A 17,367-nucleotide genomic window follows, 5' to 3' on the forward strand; every position below is an offset into this window, starting at 1 on the left:
CTCCCCAGTGCTCTGCATAGTCTTCTCCAAAGACTTCAGCAGTTGTTCCACGAGAGCCCATTCCCTGCATGCCGCTAGGCCCAGCAGCCTCTGGGCTTCTTCTCTGACGGTCGCGCTCATGGAGCCGGGTTTACTTCCGGGCTGCGACGGTTCTCCCGTGGTCGCACCGCCATTGCTTCCCGTCGAGACTGAACCATCATCTTCCTTATCGTCCGACGGGCTGTCCTCTTTGCTGGAGAGATTATTCTTGCCGTTCTCGCCTCCCGGTGGCTTCTCCCTGTTACTGCTCATGCTATTTTACGTGTTTCAATACGTGAAACGCAAATAATTCGCTCGAACGTCTCACTCTCGCTCAAAATAGCACATTGTTAATTTTTTTTTTTTACACGAAACAATGAAAATTATACCACCACCGGGCATTAACTTTCCATTTTGTGCGACGTACACTTAGCAGAATGCAAGATACTACAACGTTCACATATATTTAAATGGCTTTGAGAGCGATTTTGAGAGCTAACGAGAAATAAAGAAGCTTTATACTTTATAGAAGCAAAACACTTTTGTAAAATCGAGATATATTTACAATAATCGCGAATAGGTTTCAAAATATATCATCGGAGTAACATATTTAAAACGTTCAGAACGATATTTCCAAGAAACGCGAAATAAGTGTTTCTAACAAAAGCTTGGAACTATCATTATATAGTATTTAAGGTTTTAATCTTCTCATCGCGGCACTTATAACAACTGTGATATCCCGGAATTAATAAATATTTGTAATTGAAACTAAAAATAATAAATTAATAGATTTTCAATTATCAACATTTGAAATATAAATGATTTACAAAAATCAGCGCGATAATTATTGCGTAGTAATTTTTTAACAAATTAATTAACAGCAGTTATCATTGCTTATATGAATTTAGACATTTTGGCACAAACTGGTGGCCATCTTCACTATTACATAAGTATAACAGCGAACGTTCAATTTCTATCCACATCACAATACCTAGTGAAACAACACCGCAGTAGAAGGATTGAGTAAGGTCTGAAAAAAACGTACTTCCTTAATTAAAATATTATCTTATTATTAGTTTTTTAAATAATAATTTTTAATATTGCAATAAAAGGACTGGGTGAGATAATCTGCAGATAACATGTTTGTTCAATTAAAAAATTAACCAGAGGCATAAAACGTGCCTCCTTAATTAAAAAATTAATCTATTATAATAATAATAATAGGTTTCTTTTTTAATTAAAAGAATTATGCCCAATTTGGGCCTGGAGTGAACAATCATGAGTTATATGTATATCAATCGATATAAGAGGATAGTCTCGAAATACAAAAGGTTTTAATTGCTAAATTGAAGTCTGGCGAACGGTAAGAATCTTATTCCTTTCATTTTCGTCTTCCTCATCGGAGTTCTCTAACGCTATGAAATATTGTTGGCCGCGACACACACACACACACACACACACACACATTTTAATGTTTTTGATATAATCCGTTATCGCGGGAAGACGTCCTGAATGCAGAAAAATCGGATAAGACCTGTGGTACAATACAGGGTTATAATAGCAAACTTTGAACAGCTCTAACACTTCGGGGACTTATTTTACAAGGTTGGCCTTATGGAATTTTTTAAAACTTTAAATCTTTTTTGATTCCTTACAATTCTTATACTCATGTTTCAATGCTATTCACCGTGAGCCCAATTTCAATAATAAAACTGGAAATAGTTTTTTTTAACAATAAAAGAACTGGGTGAGGTCTGTAGATAACGTAACTCTTTAATTAAAAAATTAACCTATGATAATAGGTTTTATTTTTAATTAAAATTTTTTAATTAAAAATGATTAGTTTACCTTATGTTATCTTTCAACCTTTTTGCGTTGCTATAAACACATATGACATATTGCTCAACGCATCGTTCGCGCTGCAGCTACGTGGCGAAGCATTATTTTTTACGTTTTAAAGTTCATTCAATGAAAAATGTTGGTTGAGCTTCAGAAAATGCAAATTGTTGAAAGAGAGACAGTTGTCAAAAGGAGGATAAATTAATAATGAGCTTCTTACATTGGAGGACATTACCTATTTTAGATATTCATAGACCATTTACCGATGCCGTAGGAGAGCAACACAGATTCGTCTCTTCGAACGAGAATTTGCACTACTCCGTAAAAAAAGACGCAGTAGACATTAATATATAAAACATTTACGAGGTGACTATACTTTGACCTCACCGTGACCTCACCATCTGCATTTCAGAAGTTTTTCCGTGAGCATGCGTAAATGCACGTGCTCCCTGAGAAGCAAGGGAGAATGTTGAATTCATAAAAAAATGCCAGTCTCCGTTTAATCTTAGACATGGACAGTTTTACAGAATTAGCACACGTAGGTGTCTAAATTTTTATATATTTTTAGGTACGAGTTTCTAAAACAAGAACGACTGAAAGATGTGTTAACTGTGTCTAGGTAATTGATGAAGGTGGCGAAAGTGTTTTCTCTCTTTATTATACGATGATATTGGCTTTTTAATTCTTAATAATATATTCGTATATATGTGTCTGTACTGCGTAGTCGGAGAGATTTTTATAAACAGAGTAAGTGCCTGTCGTAAGGACAAATAAATATTACATAGCCAGTGTTTCTTTTGTCAAGTTAAGAGATTTCCTAGAAATCACAATCTACTTTAACACTTTACTTCAAAGTTGGTTTTAAATTCATCATTTACATACGTTAGTGTGGAATCGATACATATTTCATGATGCAGCAATATTTACATGCCAAATTATAGTATTCACATCTTATGTATGTCTATAATTTTGAGTGTGATCGTTATTTTGAAAGAAAAATATTCACGTATGTAGTCGTTAATAATAAAGAATATTTAAAAATTATAAAATTGTAATTATTAATAAATATAATGTTATGATCATAAATTACGGGAAAAAAATATAATTGTTACAAAAATATTTTTAATACTACGCCCATTCCAAGATTTATGTATTACAAAATAAATGAAAATGTATTTACTGTCTATAAACTATAAATTAATTAAGTTCAAATATATATGTATATGATAGTGCCATAATATTTAATGTATTAAATACATAATACATTTTAAATTAATATAATTAATTGTAACGTTGTTTGCATTTCTCAACGATAACAAATCTAATTTAAAGCTAATCTTGTCCATTTATCATTTTCGCTATCCACAATGCAAAAATCTCCCTCGGGCTTTTTGTATTCCGAGAAAAGCAATTAAATTCAGAATGAAAGTGCTAGTTAAAAATAGTAAAGACGTAATACGGTTACGCGATATTGGCGGTCAAGTTCGTAGTACTCGTAATGCTTGTTATCCTTGTTTGATGTGTGTTAAATAACAAGAATGAAAAGATTCCAAGAGCGCTCTGACAATTGGATCGTAGCCACCGTACGCGTAATTTTCAGCGCTGGTTCACCCTGTGTGCCTACGTGATATGATCTTTGATATCAGTATCAGTGCATCTCCTGACTCTCTGGAGTTTCCAGCATTTTTAGACAGCAATGGAGAGCGAAGACATAACGAGATTTGCGAGCGATTTCGAACATTCTACATGACGTGGTTGACGTTATCCAATGCTGTTTTCGCATTTCAACTATGTTCGAATTCTTAAGCTACAAACCGTGCAATAAATCGTGAATATCATAATGTTCTCAAGTTGGCTATCTAGGAAAAAAAACAGAAGAAAACCTATTGTACTTTTGTATACTGTACTACTTGAAGAGATGTAAATAGCAAGAGAAGATTCTTAGCTTATATATATCGTACTCGTTTGAAAAGAAAAGATCGGAAGCGTGTGGACGTTTGAAAGTCAAGTGTGAATTGGTACCAGGATAAAGATTTTTGCCAGTATTCCTCTTGAAAAATGGCAAAAACGTTTAGACTCCTTAATGGACGATCTTAAGACTGGATACGTAAAAGCTAACAATAATGAACTCATTCACATGTTTGAGGCCACATAATAATATTAAAATTTTATCGTTTCAACGTTTTGATAAACGAAGACGGAATTACATTCGAAATTGGAGATGAGCTTAACAATGAAGATGAAAATTAGCGTATATTCTTCGAATGTGCAACAGTGAAATGTTAAATATATTAAACTTGAAAATTGCAATTTATTTTAATATATCCGAGTTGGTGCTTTAGAGTCCGGAGATGCATTCATGTCTCTATTATTTTTTAATTCAAATAAATTGAAATACGAAATGAGCTATTCACCATGTTGAATTCGGACGTATTCATGTCCGTATTATATTATTTTTGGATTCATATGGATTCGAAAAATCAGAAGCGCTAATTCAGAAATGTCGAAAATGAATTTATTTCAATCCATTTCAAATCATTTTTGCTGCATGGGCTCGACGCCAACATTGAATATTACAATATTACGTGCAAGACTGCAAGAAGATATTGATCCTAGCTTGTATTTTTAGAAACCTGTAGCCACGGTAGATCGCATCAGTTTTTCATCGTGTATTCTGATGACTTCGTCGCGGTGCAATGCTTTAATTGAATGGATTTCTAGCTTGGTAAATGCGCCGATAATAATTCGAGCATCGCTACTATGGTCGAATTTATCAACACTGACGAGCAAGGCATATTTTATCTACAAACCAATGCACAACAACCGTTTGGAAAGGGCAAGATAATATAAACAACCATGGAAATAGACTTCTGTATGTCTACACTTATAACATCTATATATATGTATGTATTTCATTATAATTAGCGATATACATATATCTTAAGGAAACGTACAAACGTAGAAAGTACTTTATTTATGTGATATCTGTCTATCACAAATACATTACGATGTAAAATAGGCCGATATAAAATAATAAAAAAAAAATACGCGTATAAAAAATTTTACATGTAGTAATGGGAGTATGCTGCGCGCATCGATTTTATTGTTCAAACCATTTCAGCGAGCGTCGCCTCTTCACTGGACGGTTTCTCGATTTCGTCTCCGAATCGCATGCGATACTTTCGACGGACTGCGTCCCAGTCGACGACGTTTTGTATTTTCGGAATATTTAATGAGGTTTGACTGATAGTTGGACTTGATTGAAGCAACGAGAAGTTAATTTGTTCCTTCGCTGCTCGCGGTAGAGGAAGCATTCTAGTATTCTAGAACAAAAGAGAAAGAGAAGGTTACGTGAAAGTCGTGTAATAAAAAAAAGATAAATAAAAATATAAAGAAAGAAAAGAAATCGTCTGAAGTCGTTTAATAAAACGCCTCGATTTTTCTTTTTGTATATCAAAATCAGGAGGACACTTGGGTCTGTTTCTTTATTAGATTGTTTAAATATATAGCGATATTATAAAATTCGCTAGTAAATTGTAATATTTTTAGATGTAAGTACGATAATATCTACGTACGGTAGAATATTTCGGAAAAATGTTTTGATGCATATCGGGTTCCATGTATCCACGCGATCTGCCGATTTTCTGCTTTTCAATACGTCCTTTCATACAAGCGTTCTTAAGATATTCTACCCATGTAGTAACAAGATTTAACGGCGCTGGGGCTGTCCTTGTTCTGAAAATACGGATCAGAATAAAATTATACAGTAAGGATTTGCAAATTTAAATAAAGGTGCATGAGAAATTACGCACTTTAAATTTTATGCAAAAGTCTAACAAAAAAATTACATTACGTAGAAGTTTAAAAAACTTCACTTATATTTAATTATCGATGTATTATTAAATAAGTTGTAAAAATCTTTATTTTTATTTAATTTAAAATATTAAATTTTATTTAATCAAGATCTAAAATAATTACATGAAAGTGTAATTGTAAAATTCATTTATAGCGTCGATAAAAATCGGCATAAAAATCAAAGATTAAGCAATTTTGTATTTGTAAAATACTCTTTGCTGCAATCGTGTTAATTACTTACTTTTGCATCTTGCGAATTAATTTGCTGAGACCATACTTCCATTCGATATCACTTTGTGATTGAATGTTGTGATACGTGTCGGTCATCATAGCAATTAATAGATTAATCAATACTACGACACTGACGAGCATGTATAATGAGAATGACACCTATCGAAATGAAAAGAATATTTATTTGTTAAATTTGAACAGAAGATAGCTGTATATACAGATAATTAGCATAATCATATTGTTTTCTGAAAAAATTACCTTGTAAAAATTTTCCGTCCACGACGGCTGCAGTTTCTTGTGTAATGACATCGTAAAGGCGTCGGTGTCTTTTTGGCCAAAAATAGCGAAGAAAAGATTCTCCGTGATATCGATCGCATTAACTTGCACTGTATAAACAGAGAAAAAGAGTAGTAAGTTGAAAGAATCTCGTTGATATGTTAATCTCAAAAAATCGTCGTATCCATCTATATTTCATAAAAAGTCATAGCTGAATTAGTTTTTCATTCCTACGCTAATACAGCGGTGTATATAGTACAATTGAGGCAGAACGAAACTAATACTCATTGCTTTATGATAGTTGCAGTTATAATTGCAAATTTCGGATTACACCACTGCTGATACAGAATGGATTGGTGTTATCGCTATTCTATTCGTTGTCATTCTGATTACAAGCAGGAAAAGTAATCATATTTACAATTCTTGGACTGTTAAACTGTAGAAGTTCATGCTGACGATGGATCAACTATCCTAATCTCCGTTCAGTAAAAATTGGCGATCAATCAGAAGAAAAGTCAGCCAGAGCTTTGTATAAAAACCTAAAACATGCGATGGGATGAACAGCGTATATCGAGAGATTTCGATGAGCGTAATAAACTGTAAAGAAATGTTTGGTATGACGATACATCGGTGAGAAGTTTTCTAAAACGCATTTACAAATGCAGAATGGATGCGATGAATGCGGCTTGCAACGTGAGAATTGCATTTCGATTCGCTTTATGCAAAAAAAGAAATTAAAAAGAACTGATAGAAGTTTATTGTAAAATTATGAATTCCTAATCTATGCGAAATCAGGAGTGGGTTTTAGAGTCATTGAATTCCTTTTTTCTACCTATTTCTACGTATTTTATTTTTATGATACAATAATGGAAAATAAAAAAAATTTTATATAATATAATATAAAGTTATATTTTAATTTCACATTTAATTTTTGAAAATCGCATGTGCGATACTTGTATGTTGCAAATAGAAAGAGGTAGAAGTGAATTTAAAACTTCTAAATTAAACTCCGATTTGAAAGATTAAGCGTTCATCATATTGCAGAGAAAAATTCTCTTTTGTCGAATTCGCTCTTTAATTTAGCTATTTCTTTTTACAGGGTGTACATTTACGGTGCGTGCCAGTTGAATTTTAAAAACGTGCGGATGATTGAGAGGTGAGTCCTGTACACGCGTTCAATTCTGATTAACGTTATCAATGAATGTACATGCTACACATTAAGTTTGTAAGTATGTATGATGACGTGAGTTTCGAAGGCATTTCTAATGTTACGACCTTACGTAGACATCCTACAAAACATGTGTATCGAGCGCCGATATATTACACGGAAAAATAGAGAATATCGTGAGCAACATATGATGCAGGCATACTTAATGATCGTGCATCGTTGCAATCGAGCCGTTACGCAATTGCTCTCTATAGATATAATAAAGATATATGTCGTACATGTATATAAATCGATAAAACATTCTAGGTGGAAAGAGAATTTTGTAATTAAATAATGTTGATAAACTAACCGTCAAATGTGACGTGGAACGATCTCTATGCACAAGGGTATTCCCCATGGTAGCCTCTAAAATGTGTTATAGGTAAATCGATTAGACTATGGATCACAAGGAACACAGGTTCTCTAGCAAACAATAACTGTACAACCGACACAAAGTCGAGACGCTTATTAGACGTTTATTTCGAAAATACTGACAAGGTCCTCCGTATACACGCCCCGCGGCGTATGTATGTATGTACAAATAAAACGCAGTGCGATCGAACGCATTTAATTGCGGCGAATCTGCGAATGGTAGGAAGAGCTTTGATCTCTCTTTCTTCTTCGGAGAGTTTTGTAATATATTGTTGACGGGGTCGTTCTTAGCATTTCCCGCCCCGTTCAAGCTCAAAGTCCAAGCCTCGATTTCTCGGCGGCGTTCGACATGCCTTCCAAAACCGCCAATGGATTCTCGATCGACTCCTTGGTCTCCTCGACCGGCTTCTCTTCGATCTTCTCGCCGTAAAGGTCTCTGTACTTGCGCCTGACGACGTCCCAGTCGACAACGTTGTCGATCTTGGCGACGTTGCGGAAGGACAGCTGGCTCCCGAGTGGACTCAGGTGAGCCACCGATAAGGCGACGCTATCCTTGTGGCCCACCTGCGTGTTCTTTTTTATTTTGGACAGCCACTTGGCGCCCATCCTGGTGCGAGGGGACAGGCGGGCGCCGCCCATCAGGTGCATCAGAGAGGGCCGTTGCTTTTTGGTCATGCGTTTCTTGCAAAGTTTGACGAAATACGTGAGCCACGTGGTCAGGAGATTCAGCGGGGATGGTGCCGTGGTGGTCCTGTCGCGTGATTAAAAATACGATCGATTAGTGCGACGCGGAGGAACACAATTATAAATGGTGCTTTCATGCAACGTGCAACAACCTACCGTTCCTTCGCTTCTTACTATATCTCTTTTTTTCTCTTCGGTGCGTCTTATTACCTGTGCATATTTCGAATGAGCTTGCTCAATCCATATTTCCACTCGATGTCCGACTGCGCCTGTATCCGCTGGTAGGTATCGCTCATCATGGCGATCAGGAGATTAATAAGCACCACCACCGACACCAACATGTAAATGCCGAAGGTGAGCTTGAAGAGGACGAGCGTCCAAATGGGCTGCACACGTTCTACCTTGAATTGTTCGTGTGTCGTCTGACCGAAGATGGCGAAGAACAATAACTCGACCGCAAGTACGGGATCCATCCTGACTGTAAATACCCGTTAAACAACGTGTCTCGTAAGATGCCTCGTGTATATGCGAGCGGACATAATGCAAAAATTCTCTGCCACTGCCCAAACGGATGCTATAACGCTGCCACTACGAAACGTCGCAAAAAGGATCAATTTCAAGCCATACATGGTACGAACCCCTCGCTTTTGCCTGTCGTCGGAAAAAGTGCCTAAGAAAAACGCGCTCTTGTCTAACGCGACGATTTCTAATTTTAAGCGCAAAACATAAAAGGAATTGGGAGACTTGCGATGTATGTATGTATGTTACGTGCAATATATATTATCCCAAGTATTGCAAATATTCAAAGAACATTTTTAATAGAAACCTTTGTATATTTACTTTATGCCTTTTTGACATTTGCGATATCAGGGATATTTTTATCATTACGAACCGTCCGTGTAAATGTCAATTAAAGTTAACAGCTGAGATTTAGCTTTAAAACATCCTTCCTTCAGAAACATCCACGGATTCAGTCAAGCCATCTTATTAACTTTAATTAATGTTTACAGCAACGGCTCTCTAATGGAAAACTCGTCGCAATGAAAGGATCGAGATAAAATCTGCGTCCCACGGATGGCACAACCATGGTGTCGCGGATGAATGATCCAACATTCAATGAAACATCGAGAGCGAGCAGATGTGATGGGGGATTTCGTGGCGATTCGGCATTCGCAGGCATCATCCGGTCAGTCGTGCCATGTGACGGAGGGGGGTATAATGTGTTCGGCGGAATTGGCCCATTCTCATAATATCTCACAAACAACATCGATTATATGTGAATTCCTACGAGATTCACGTATCACACGTCGAGAGACTTACTTACTTAGATGCTTAAATGCTCGGCTGGTCGCCGGGTGCGTCGAGGATCGCGCGAGGATCCTCTACGGTGGTCTCGCTCGATCGTCTGTGTCTGCGGTAGCGGTTTACGATTTTTTAAGTACTGTTCGTGGAGGGAGGATATCTTTAGCGCGCACTTAGCTCGCTAAGTCTGTCTAGTATAGATAATACTGAGCGCGATCGTATGTACAATGGCCGACGGTATCTTAGTCGCTCGTTTACCCGCGCTGTTTTTCACGCGGACCCGCACTCGGCAATCTCGGCCGAAGGGCGAGCAAGGGGCGACGGCGGATCGTTTACGTGGGCGGATTCGGGAGTCACCGGTATCGTCGAGGCGTTGAATGCCGTCGGCTCGTTCTCATCTTCATTCTCGTTCGCGTCGACCTTCTTCCCTTCTCAGGCTCGTTCCCAGTCAGGACCAGATACTTCTTCCTAATGTCCCAATCCATTATGTTCTCTATTCTGGTTGCGCTATTGAAGGACAGCTGGCTGCCCAGCGGGCTGAGGTGCACCACGGAGAGGGTCACGCTGTCCTTCGGGCGGACCTGACCCTTCTTAACCTTGGCCAACCATTTCGCGCCCATCTTGGATCTGGGCGATAAACGGCTGGCGCGCCCGAAGCCCATCATGTGCACCAACGAGGGCCGCTTGCGTTTAGCGGTACGCTGCTTGCACAGCTTGATGAAGTACACGGTCCAGGTGGTGAGCAAGTTTAGCGGGGACGGAGCGGTGGTAGTTCTGCAACACGCAATCGCGTTTCCAACGCGGAATGCTCCGTTAACCCCGAATAGCTCAACAGCGAGTTACTTAAGGGACTGGTGGAGACCGCGGCATACGGAGATTGTATGTAAAAGCATGTGAAAGCAAACGGTCGAACTGCAACGGTCATCTTGTACATGAGTCGCGGCGGGAAACGTGATGGAGAGTACGCGAAGAGTGTTGCTTAAAATAACACGTTAATTCTATTTATAACATCGATGTTCCGGCCGAACGTGGGAAAAGATAATCGGACATGCTATTTCGGAACCGCCTCGTCGGCATCACAGCGGTTTATCATAGAGAACGTTATATTATCGCATCGGTATATATTCGGAGTCGTAAAAGGTCGCGGGCTTACCTGTGCATGTTTCGTATCAGTTTACTGAGTCCGTATTTCCACTCAATGTCCGACTGCGCCTGTATCCGTTGATAAGTGTCGCTCATCATGGCGATCAGCAGATTAATCAACACCACTACCGAGACCAACATGTACACGCCGAAGGTCAACTTGAAGAGGACCGCGGTCCACTGCGGCTGATTGGTCTCGATCTTCAACTCGCCGTGGGTCGTTTGGCCGAAGACGGCGAAGAACAAATACTCGAAGGCGACTATCGGATTCATCTTTACTGGAAATACGAGGCACACACACACAAACACACAAGACGTTTCTTGATAGCTCTAAAGGCTCTTTCGTTTTCTTTTTTTTATAGCTCATTGCTTCGTGCCGTTACAGGCTACTACTGGTGGGTACTCGCTATTTAATATACGAATGCGCATGTGAGTATTCCATACATAACGATCGAGCGAGCGAGCGAGCGAGCGAGCGAACGAACAAACGGAACGAACATGCTCATGCATATCTTTTATATAGACTCTGGCCATGCTCTGCAGCTTGCGGCTGCGGACTAACGCCGAATGCATGCCATGAACCCTCTTATTGCAGGCTGCGTATCATCGTCGAGTACGTACTGTCACTCGTCTTTTCAGCCTCGTCGCTCTAATTCGTCTTGCATTTACTTATCCGAGTCGGAATGTAATTGCGCTTTCCTTTTTTTTTCCTTTTTTTCCTCTCATTCTTTTCTCTTCGTCCCGCGCCAAAAGATACTCGTAATGATGAAGTTCTATTGTCGGATTAGCGCGTTTCTAGGACGCGCGACGAGTCCAGCGATGCGTCTCGCTAATCGAAGAATGCATCCCGATACCGATGCGCCTTTTCTGATCGAGGCATAGCTATTAGTGATCGAACAATGGGCGACATTCGTCGTGCGTTCCATGCTGAATGAGAAAGAAATAAAGAGAGGAAGGCGCGGGTGGAGATTTTGAAACGTACCGCGCGATACTTTAGCAGTGGATAACAAGTTATGCGACATGCAGCTCGGAGATGCACGCCCTCCTCCTCGCTTGCCTGGCTTTGCACGACTTTGAAAAAAGGCGAGCGCGTCACCTCGTAAAATTTACTTGCATGCAAGGACACGGAGGATGAGAGAGATCCTTTTTCGGCTGAAGTCGTCCTATAATGGTCCGTTGAGAAGAAAGGAGAAAAAAAAGAGAGGAAACACGGAGGGAACACGATTCTCTGCGGGGTGTGGGTGTGGGTGTGGGAGTGGGACAGTCCGCAAAGTCGATCGAGTCACAAATAAATAAAAAAACGATCGTGCGATTGATGCACATCACGAATTGCATACAACATCGGGCGTCCACTAGCATAAACACGATTTCTAGCAACTCACAGTTATTACAGATATACATGTTATAGAGGTAACAGAGAAATCGCGCACGTACATACACATATATCGTGTGTGTGTGTGTGTGCGTTCATGTATGTATTGTACATATACAAGGACACATACGTACAGCGAGACACGGGGATGCACACGGGCAGAGGCTGTGAAAGAAACACGAGCACATATGCTCCGGCAGTAACGACTAATCGACAGCTAAATCAATTGCATGAACAGGTACGTCGTTCTCGAGCTTTCAGACCAATTTCATAAATATTTGATCTGCACGCTGCGATGCAGCAGGACGCTGCGCCGCTTCGCTCCAATCCGCGATCACGAATCTCCGAAGCAAGCAGGAGCATAAAATAGAATTTTGTAAATTCTGCAATTACCAATCTCATTTTTACGCCGGAGTATTTTAAGCGACTGCAATGTTTGCATAATAGAGATATATAAATAGAGATATATTATTTTCAACGAATTCTTCATCGAACGTTTTCGCTTCATCTTTTTACCGTCGCGTCGCGTCCGAATCGCAGCGTACAAATTATAATTATAATTGACATCCGATTATGCGTGTATTTTTCTTTTTTTCAGTTCTCTCGGTTTATTTTCTTTTCTTTCGCTTCGTATCATATCAGACAGCAGTCTCAGCAGACAACACACACTGGCCGATGCAAATGCACGATGCAGACGAGACACGGATCGTGTCCCGCATTCGGTTTCGCGTGCGCGATTTTCAATTCGGTTTCGCTTTCCGCGCGAGCTCGCGGATTGCTTCTGATTAATCTTTCTCAACCAGCTGAAAACTTACAATCTCTGCTGTTATCGTCACAGCACTCATTCTTTTTCTTGTAGCGGCCGTAGCGACGAGGAGGCGCCGTTGGAGGCGTCTCCATCAACCATTCCGTAGCATTGGCCAACAAATCTATCATTGCAATTCATTCGATTATGATTCTGTATCGCTCCGCATGTCTCTGAGTGTGATCGACATGAAGTAGACCTACTTTGGAATTTCGATAAGTTCGATAAGTGGTAAATTAAGAAATCTAACGCGCGAACTGTGTGACCGCGACGAGTCGATGACTCTTTCAAAATGGGAATAAGTTTCTTAAGCGGACGGGGATAAACGTTTGTTTCTGCATACAAATTACGCGCCGAGGGTACACAGTCAGTACAATTTCGAGAAGTTTAACTTCCGATCCGCGCTCTCGTAACATCGAGAAATCTGAATTCATCGAAATTGTACTCACGTACGTACGAGTTTCATAACTTCTGACGTAAACTAACGCAGAAGACGAAGAACGCGATTTGTGCTGATTTGCACAAAGGAGGGAGGGAATTCGCCGTTATCTCGGGTACCCACGCGAATTAGCACCTGCGTGGGCGAAAGCACTGTCTACGTCCTGTTAATGGAAAACAGTACCGCGCGTCGAAGCGATTGCCAATCTAAGATCTAGCCCTACGTAGGTATCTACATAACGTATCTACGGTACATGTCGTATCTACAGTACGTGTGCGCGTATATGTATATATCCTATAAACGGGGCTGTAAAGAATCAATTAACTGCGCCACTAGCTCTAGATTGGCGTCAAAGTATACTGTAAAGTGTAAGAGAAAAAGAGACAAAAAGAGAGACAGAATGAGAGAGAGAGAGAGAGAGAGAGAGAGGGAGAGGGAATGGGGGAGGAAAGAAGACTGAAAAGGGAGAGGAACATAGAAGTGAAAGTGACGTGTTTCGAACTTACCGTCGGAGAATGGTTTCTTTTGCTTTCTGTCCTCCAACCGCGCTTCCTGCGGCGTTTGGTTCTTGAACGCCTGATTGAGCGCGACGAAGTGCATGGAGAAGCCGAAGACGAAGATCGCCAACACCGCGAGGAATCTCGCGAGATCCTTCATAAGATTACCGATGATGATGGCCCACGGCCCGAAGAGATGGTGAAACGACAGAAAGTCCAGGATCTGCACGCAAGCTAAAAGGAAACTGAGGGCAAAAAGCTGGTTTCTTAGGTAGAGGAGAGTCGGCCAGAACGGTCTCTCGACGACTACGAATCCCAGCAGGTGAAACGCGACGCCGAATATGCCGAAGAGCAGCACCGCCAGCTTGATCCAACCGAGGCCGCTCTTGTCGCTGGGATTCGTCAGTTCAAACAGCAACAGTCCCGACAGCATCACCAGCAGGCACCACTCGTACCAGTACGGTATCAGGCTGGCCCTCACCACTGGATAGATCGGCGTGATGCCGACAAGCAATAGGAAGACCATCAAGTAAATATGCGACGTAAGATACGACATGAACTTGATGATAGGCACGTTATTGTACCTGTGCCCGAGCGGAAGGGCGAACACCACCCAGACCGGCGGGCACACGATGAAGGCGATGAACAGCAGGATCGTCCTGAACGCGTTCCAATTCAGGCTACCCTGCCACAGCTCTTGCAGGTAGCGTTGCACCACGGTGTGCGCGATCACCTCTTTCTGTTCGTTCTCAATTAACACGTCCAGGAACTCGACATTCCTGCGATCCATCGACGTCAAGATCCTGCCGGCCGAGTCGGCGCCCGCCGCCAGAGCTAGTAACTCGGTGGCCATTGCCTCGCACTGTTTCCCAGCCGCAATTAAATCCTTCGCGCGCTCCTTTTCTTTTTCAGAAAGCTTCATGTAGATGTTGGATAGTTTCGCCGCAGTATCGACCGGCGCGGGTGACACCAGGACGAATTCTTCGATCGGTTTGTTGTTATGACTTTTGCTGCAGACCATCATGTTGTAGACGAACTGTAAACGCAATAGTTTATTCGAAAATTAAGAAATCAAATTTGACAATAAAATTGGAAATTTCTGCAATATAGTTCGAATAACGTTGTAACAATTATTTGTTTGCGCCAAATGTAAGACAGATAAGAATTACGCAAATTATTTATATTTAAAAAATTGTATGCTATTCTAAATAAAATTACAAGCGTGTCTCTAGACTTCAAAATTATACTAAGCTTACATTTTTTAAATTAATGATATTTTAAATTATCAAGGCAAATATAAGATTCATCTTTTGTAAATGTGGTGATTCTAGATCTAATCGATATTCTTTATAGTTATTATGAGGACTGCTTGTGATTAATTGTACTGCGGTAAAGTTTTCTGCAATGATAAGGCAGCGGGATTTTTTATATGACATTGAAATATTTATCTCGTTTTAAAATTATCTAAACCGCACGTGCATTCAATAAATTTTCGTCTATGAAACCGACATAATTTACTTCGCGTGCGTACCTAACATTAGAAAGCAAATTTTTTTTATTTCGGCTTCACTTGACAAAATGTATAAAGTTTTCAGATGTCATGCATCTTTTCATGGCCATGCCACTATGCCACTATCTCATGCCATACCAAATGCAACCATATAATGTACAAACATTTCAAAAATTTAACTTTAAATGACTTTAGGCCATTATTCCTAACACTAAAATAACTTTATGAAATCATTTCTACGCAATGCGAAAGAAATTAAATTAAATTAAATATGAATTTCCCTACAATATGACAGAAGACGTTACATGAAAAATATTTTTAAATTAAATCGCGGAAGATATTTTATATATAGACAAAAAGTTAAAAAAAAAAACTGGTTTTATTAGATGACATGATTTTATATTTTCTATAAATTAATTTTCCTTTACAATGCATGAGATAAAAAAGGTATAATTTGAAAATTTTTAGTTTAAAATTCGATATTTGAGCAGATTTCACTTTAAGAATTTTTATTACTCCAGAATTTCCGTTGTCCTTTATATATCAGATAATGAATAACTTACCCTTCTATCTTCCATCAAAGCATACGTATCGTGTTCCTTCTCCATGAGGTATTTCAGCACATCATTGTGACCCTCGGATGCAGCAAACCAGATCGGTGCGCAACCGAGATTCGTCTCGGTTTTCGGAGATCCGCCGCTGTCCACGAGCAGCTTCACGACGTCCAGATGGCCGGCGCGTGCCGCACAATGCAGCGGTGTCCAACCGTTCTTGTCGGTGGCGTTTATTTCTGCTTTCTGACCCAAGAGGACCTTCACCATCTGGTAATGCCCGTGTGTCGCCGCGATGTGCAGTCCGGTCTTGCCGTAACGATCCGAACTATGCAACAATTCCGCCGATCTGCTCAACAGCAGACCCACGACAGTTATGTGACCACCGAGGCAAGCCAGATGCAAAGGGTTCCAGCCGTTTTCCTTCGTCGCTGCATCAACCTTCAGTCAGAACATCCTTATGTTCAATGCGACATTAATTTAGTCCGTCTTTTTAACAGCTTGAGAAAAATTAATGTAAAATTGTAACTTAAATTTATTAATTTAATTTTTCCAAAATAAAAAAGCATGTTAGTATAGCACATTGAATTTATGAATTTTTCTTAACTAGTTGCCGCGATATAATCTCAATTTACGATATACATATAAGAGTTCTCTAATTTTTGCCAAAATCATTGTTTTTAAGCATGTAATTTTATAAATATTTTTTACATATAGACGGAGTTTTATCTGAGTTTTTATGTCATAAATTATGATTGACTAAATCCAAATATCATTACTAATAAAATTATCGGCGAAGTCATACCTCGATACCCGTTGAATTGAGAAGAAGTTGTACAATTTTTTCATTTCCCGAATAGGCAGCCAGATGAAGAGAAGTCATTTCAGATTCAACCCCTAACTCTCCTACCAAGAATCCTCCAATTGGTGGATCGGATTTCACGTTTCTGGGTATGTGAGTTAGCAGTTTTCTAACCATATCTAAAATCAAACCAAATAGAGGATAACTGTCCCATTAGTGTGCCTGTTTCTATTAGTGTGCTTTTATATTTAAATAAGTCATAAAAATAAACTGGTACAAATAAATAGACAAAGTATTTTTTTATTAAGTTAAAGTATTAACGTATATAATATACCGAAGTTTATATTCTATTTTATAACTGTCAAAGTATAATAAACATTATTTAAATGGTGCATACCACGATTTAAAGGAATTAATTCGAATGTCTTAGCAAAAAAGATAAGAAGCGCTTACTCAATAGAAGA

General features: G+C 39.4%; 3 protein-coding genes across 3 annotated transcripts in view; 1 reads left to right on the forward strand and 2 right to left on the reverse strand.

The window, feature by feature from the left end:
• The window catches only part of LOC105453086, a 10,543-nt gene extending 5,702 nt beyond the window's left edge, over positions 1–4,841 (forward strand). Inside the window, exons 3-4 of the mRNA XM_011694787.1 lie at positions 9–313; positions 4,579–4,841. Of these exons, the coding sequence (XP_011693089.1) occupies positions 9–313; positions 4,579–4,707 (434 nt within the window). The 3' untranslated portion in view covers positions 4,708–4,841. The remainder of the gene's footprint in view (positions 1–8; positions 314–4,578) is intronic.
• A 75-nt stretch (positions 4,842–4,916) lies between these two features.
• On the reverse strand, positions 4,917–17,080 carry LOC105453087 (short transient receptor potential channel 2-like). Its single transcript, XM_011694788.1, has 7 exons — positions 16,907–17,080; positions 16,114–16,542; positions 14,050–15,076; positions 6,202–6,329; positions 5,954–6,102; positions 5,433–5,592; positions 4,917–5,180 (listed from the first exon to the last, which is right to left on the reverse strand). The coding sequence occupies exons 1-7, from the start codon at positions 17,078–17,080 to the stop codon at positions 4,965–4,967; spliced, it is 2,283 nt and encodes a 760-aa protein (XP_011693090.1). The 3' UTR covers positions 4,917–4,964.
• On the reverse strand, positions 7,379–9,920 carry LOC105453085. The gene is made up of 3 exons (XM_011694786.1): positions 9,807–9,920; positions 8,693–8,960; positions 7,379–8,549 (listed from the first exon to the last, which is right to left on the reverse strand). Exons 2-3 carry the CDS (start codon positions 8,953–8,955, stop codon positions 8,111–8,113), a joined length of 702 nt encoding a protein of 233 aa, XP_011693088.1. The 5' UTR covers positions 8,956–8,960; positions 9,807–9,920; the 3' UTR covers positions 7,379–8,110.
• Positions 17,081–17,367: the final 287 nt, after the last annotated feature.

The sequence above is a fragment of the Wasmannia auropunctata genome, unplaced genomic scaffold (assembly GCF_000956235.1).
Source record: "Wasmannia auropunctata unplaced genomic scaffold, wasmannia.A_1.0 LD336019.1, whole genome shotgun sequence".
Classification (NCBI taxonomy): domain Eukaryota; kingdom Metazoa; phylum Arthropoda; class Insecta; order Hymenoptera; family Formicidae; genus Wasmannia; species Wasmannia auropunctata.

What these genes read in the sequence shown, in the direction of transcription:
- LOC105453085 (XM_011694786.1), bottom strand. Translation starts at nt 8,955, where the DNA reads ATGGATCCCGTACTTGCGGTCGAGTTATTGTTCTTCGCCATCTTCGGT. An exon ending in CTCATTCGAAATATGCACAG is followed by an intron (nt 8,550 to 8,692) that starts GTAATAAGACGC and finishes ATCACGCGACAG; the next exon opens with GACCACCACGGCACCATCCC.
- LOC105453087 (XM_011694788.1), bottom strand. Translation starts at nt 17,080, where the DNA reads ATGGTTAGAAAACTGCTAACTCACATACCCAGAAACGTGAAATCCGAT. An exon ending in GGACGGAAAATTTTTACAAG is followed by an intron (nt 6,103 to 6,201) that starts GTAATTTTTTCA and finishes TCATTTCGATAG; the next exon opens with GTGTCATTCTCATTATACAT. An exon ending in TTAATTCGCAAGATGCAAAA is followed by an intron (nt 5,593 to 5,953) that starts GTAAGTAATTAA and finishes CCGTATTTTCAG; the next exon opens with AACAAGGACAGCCCCAGCGC.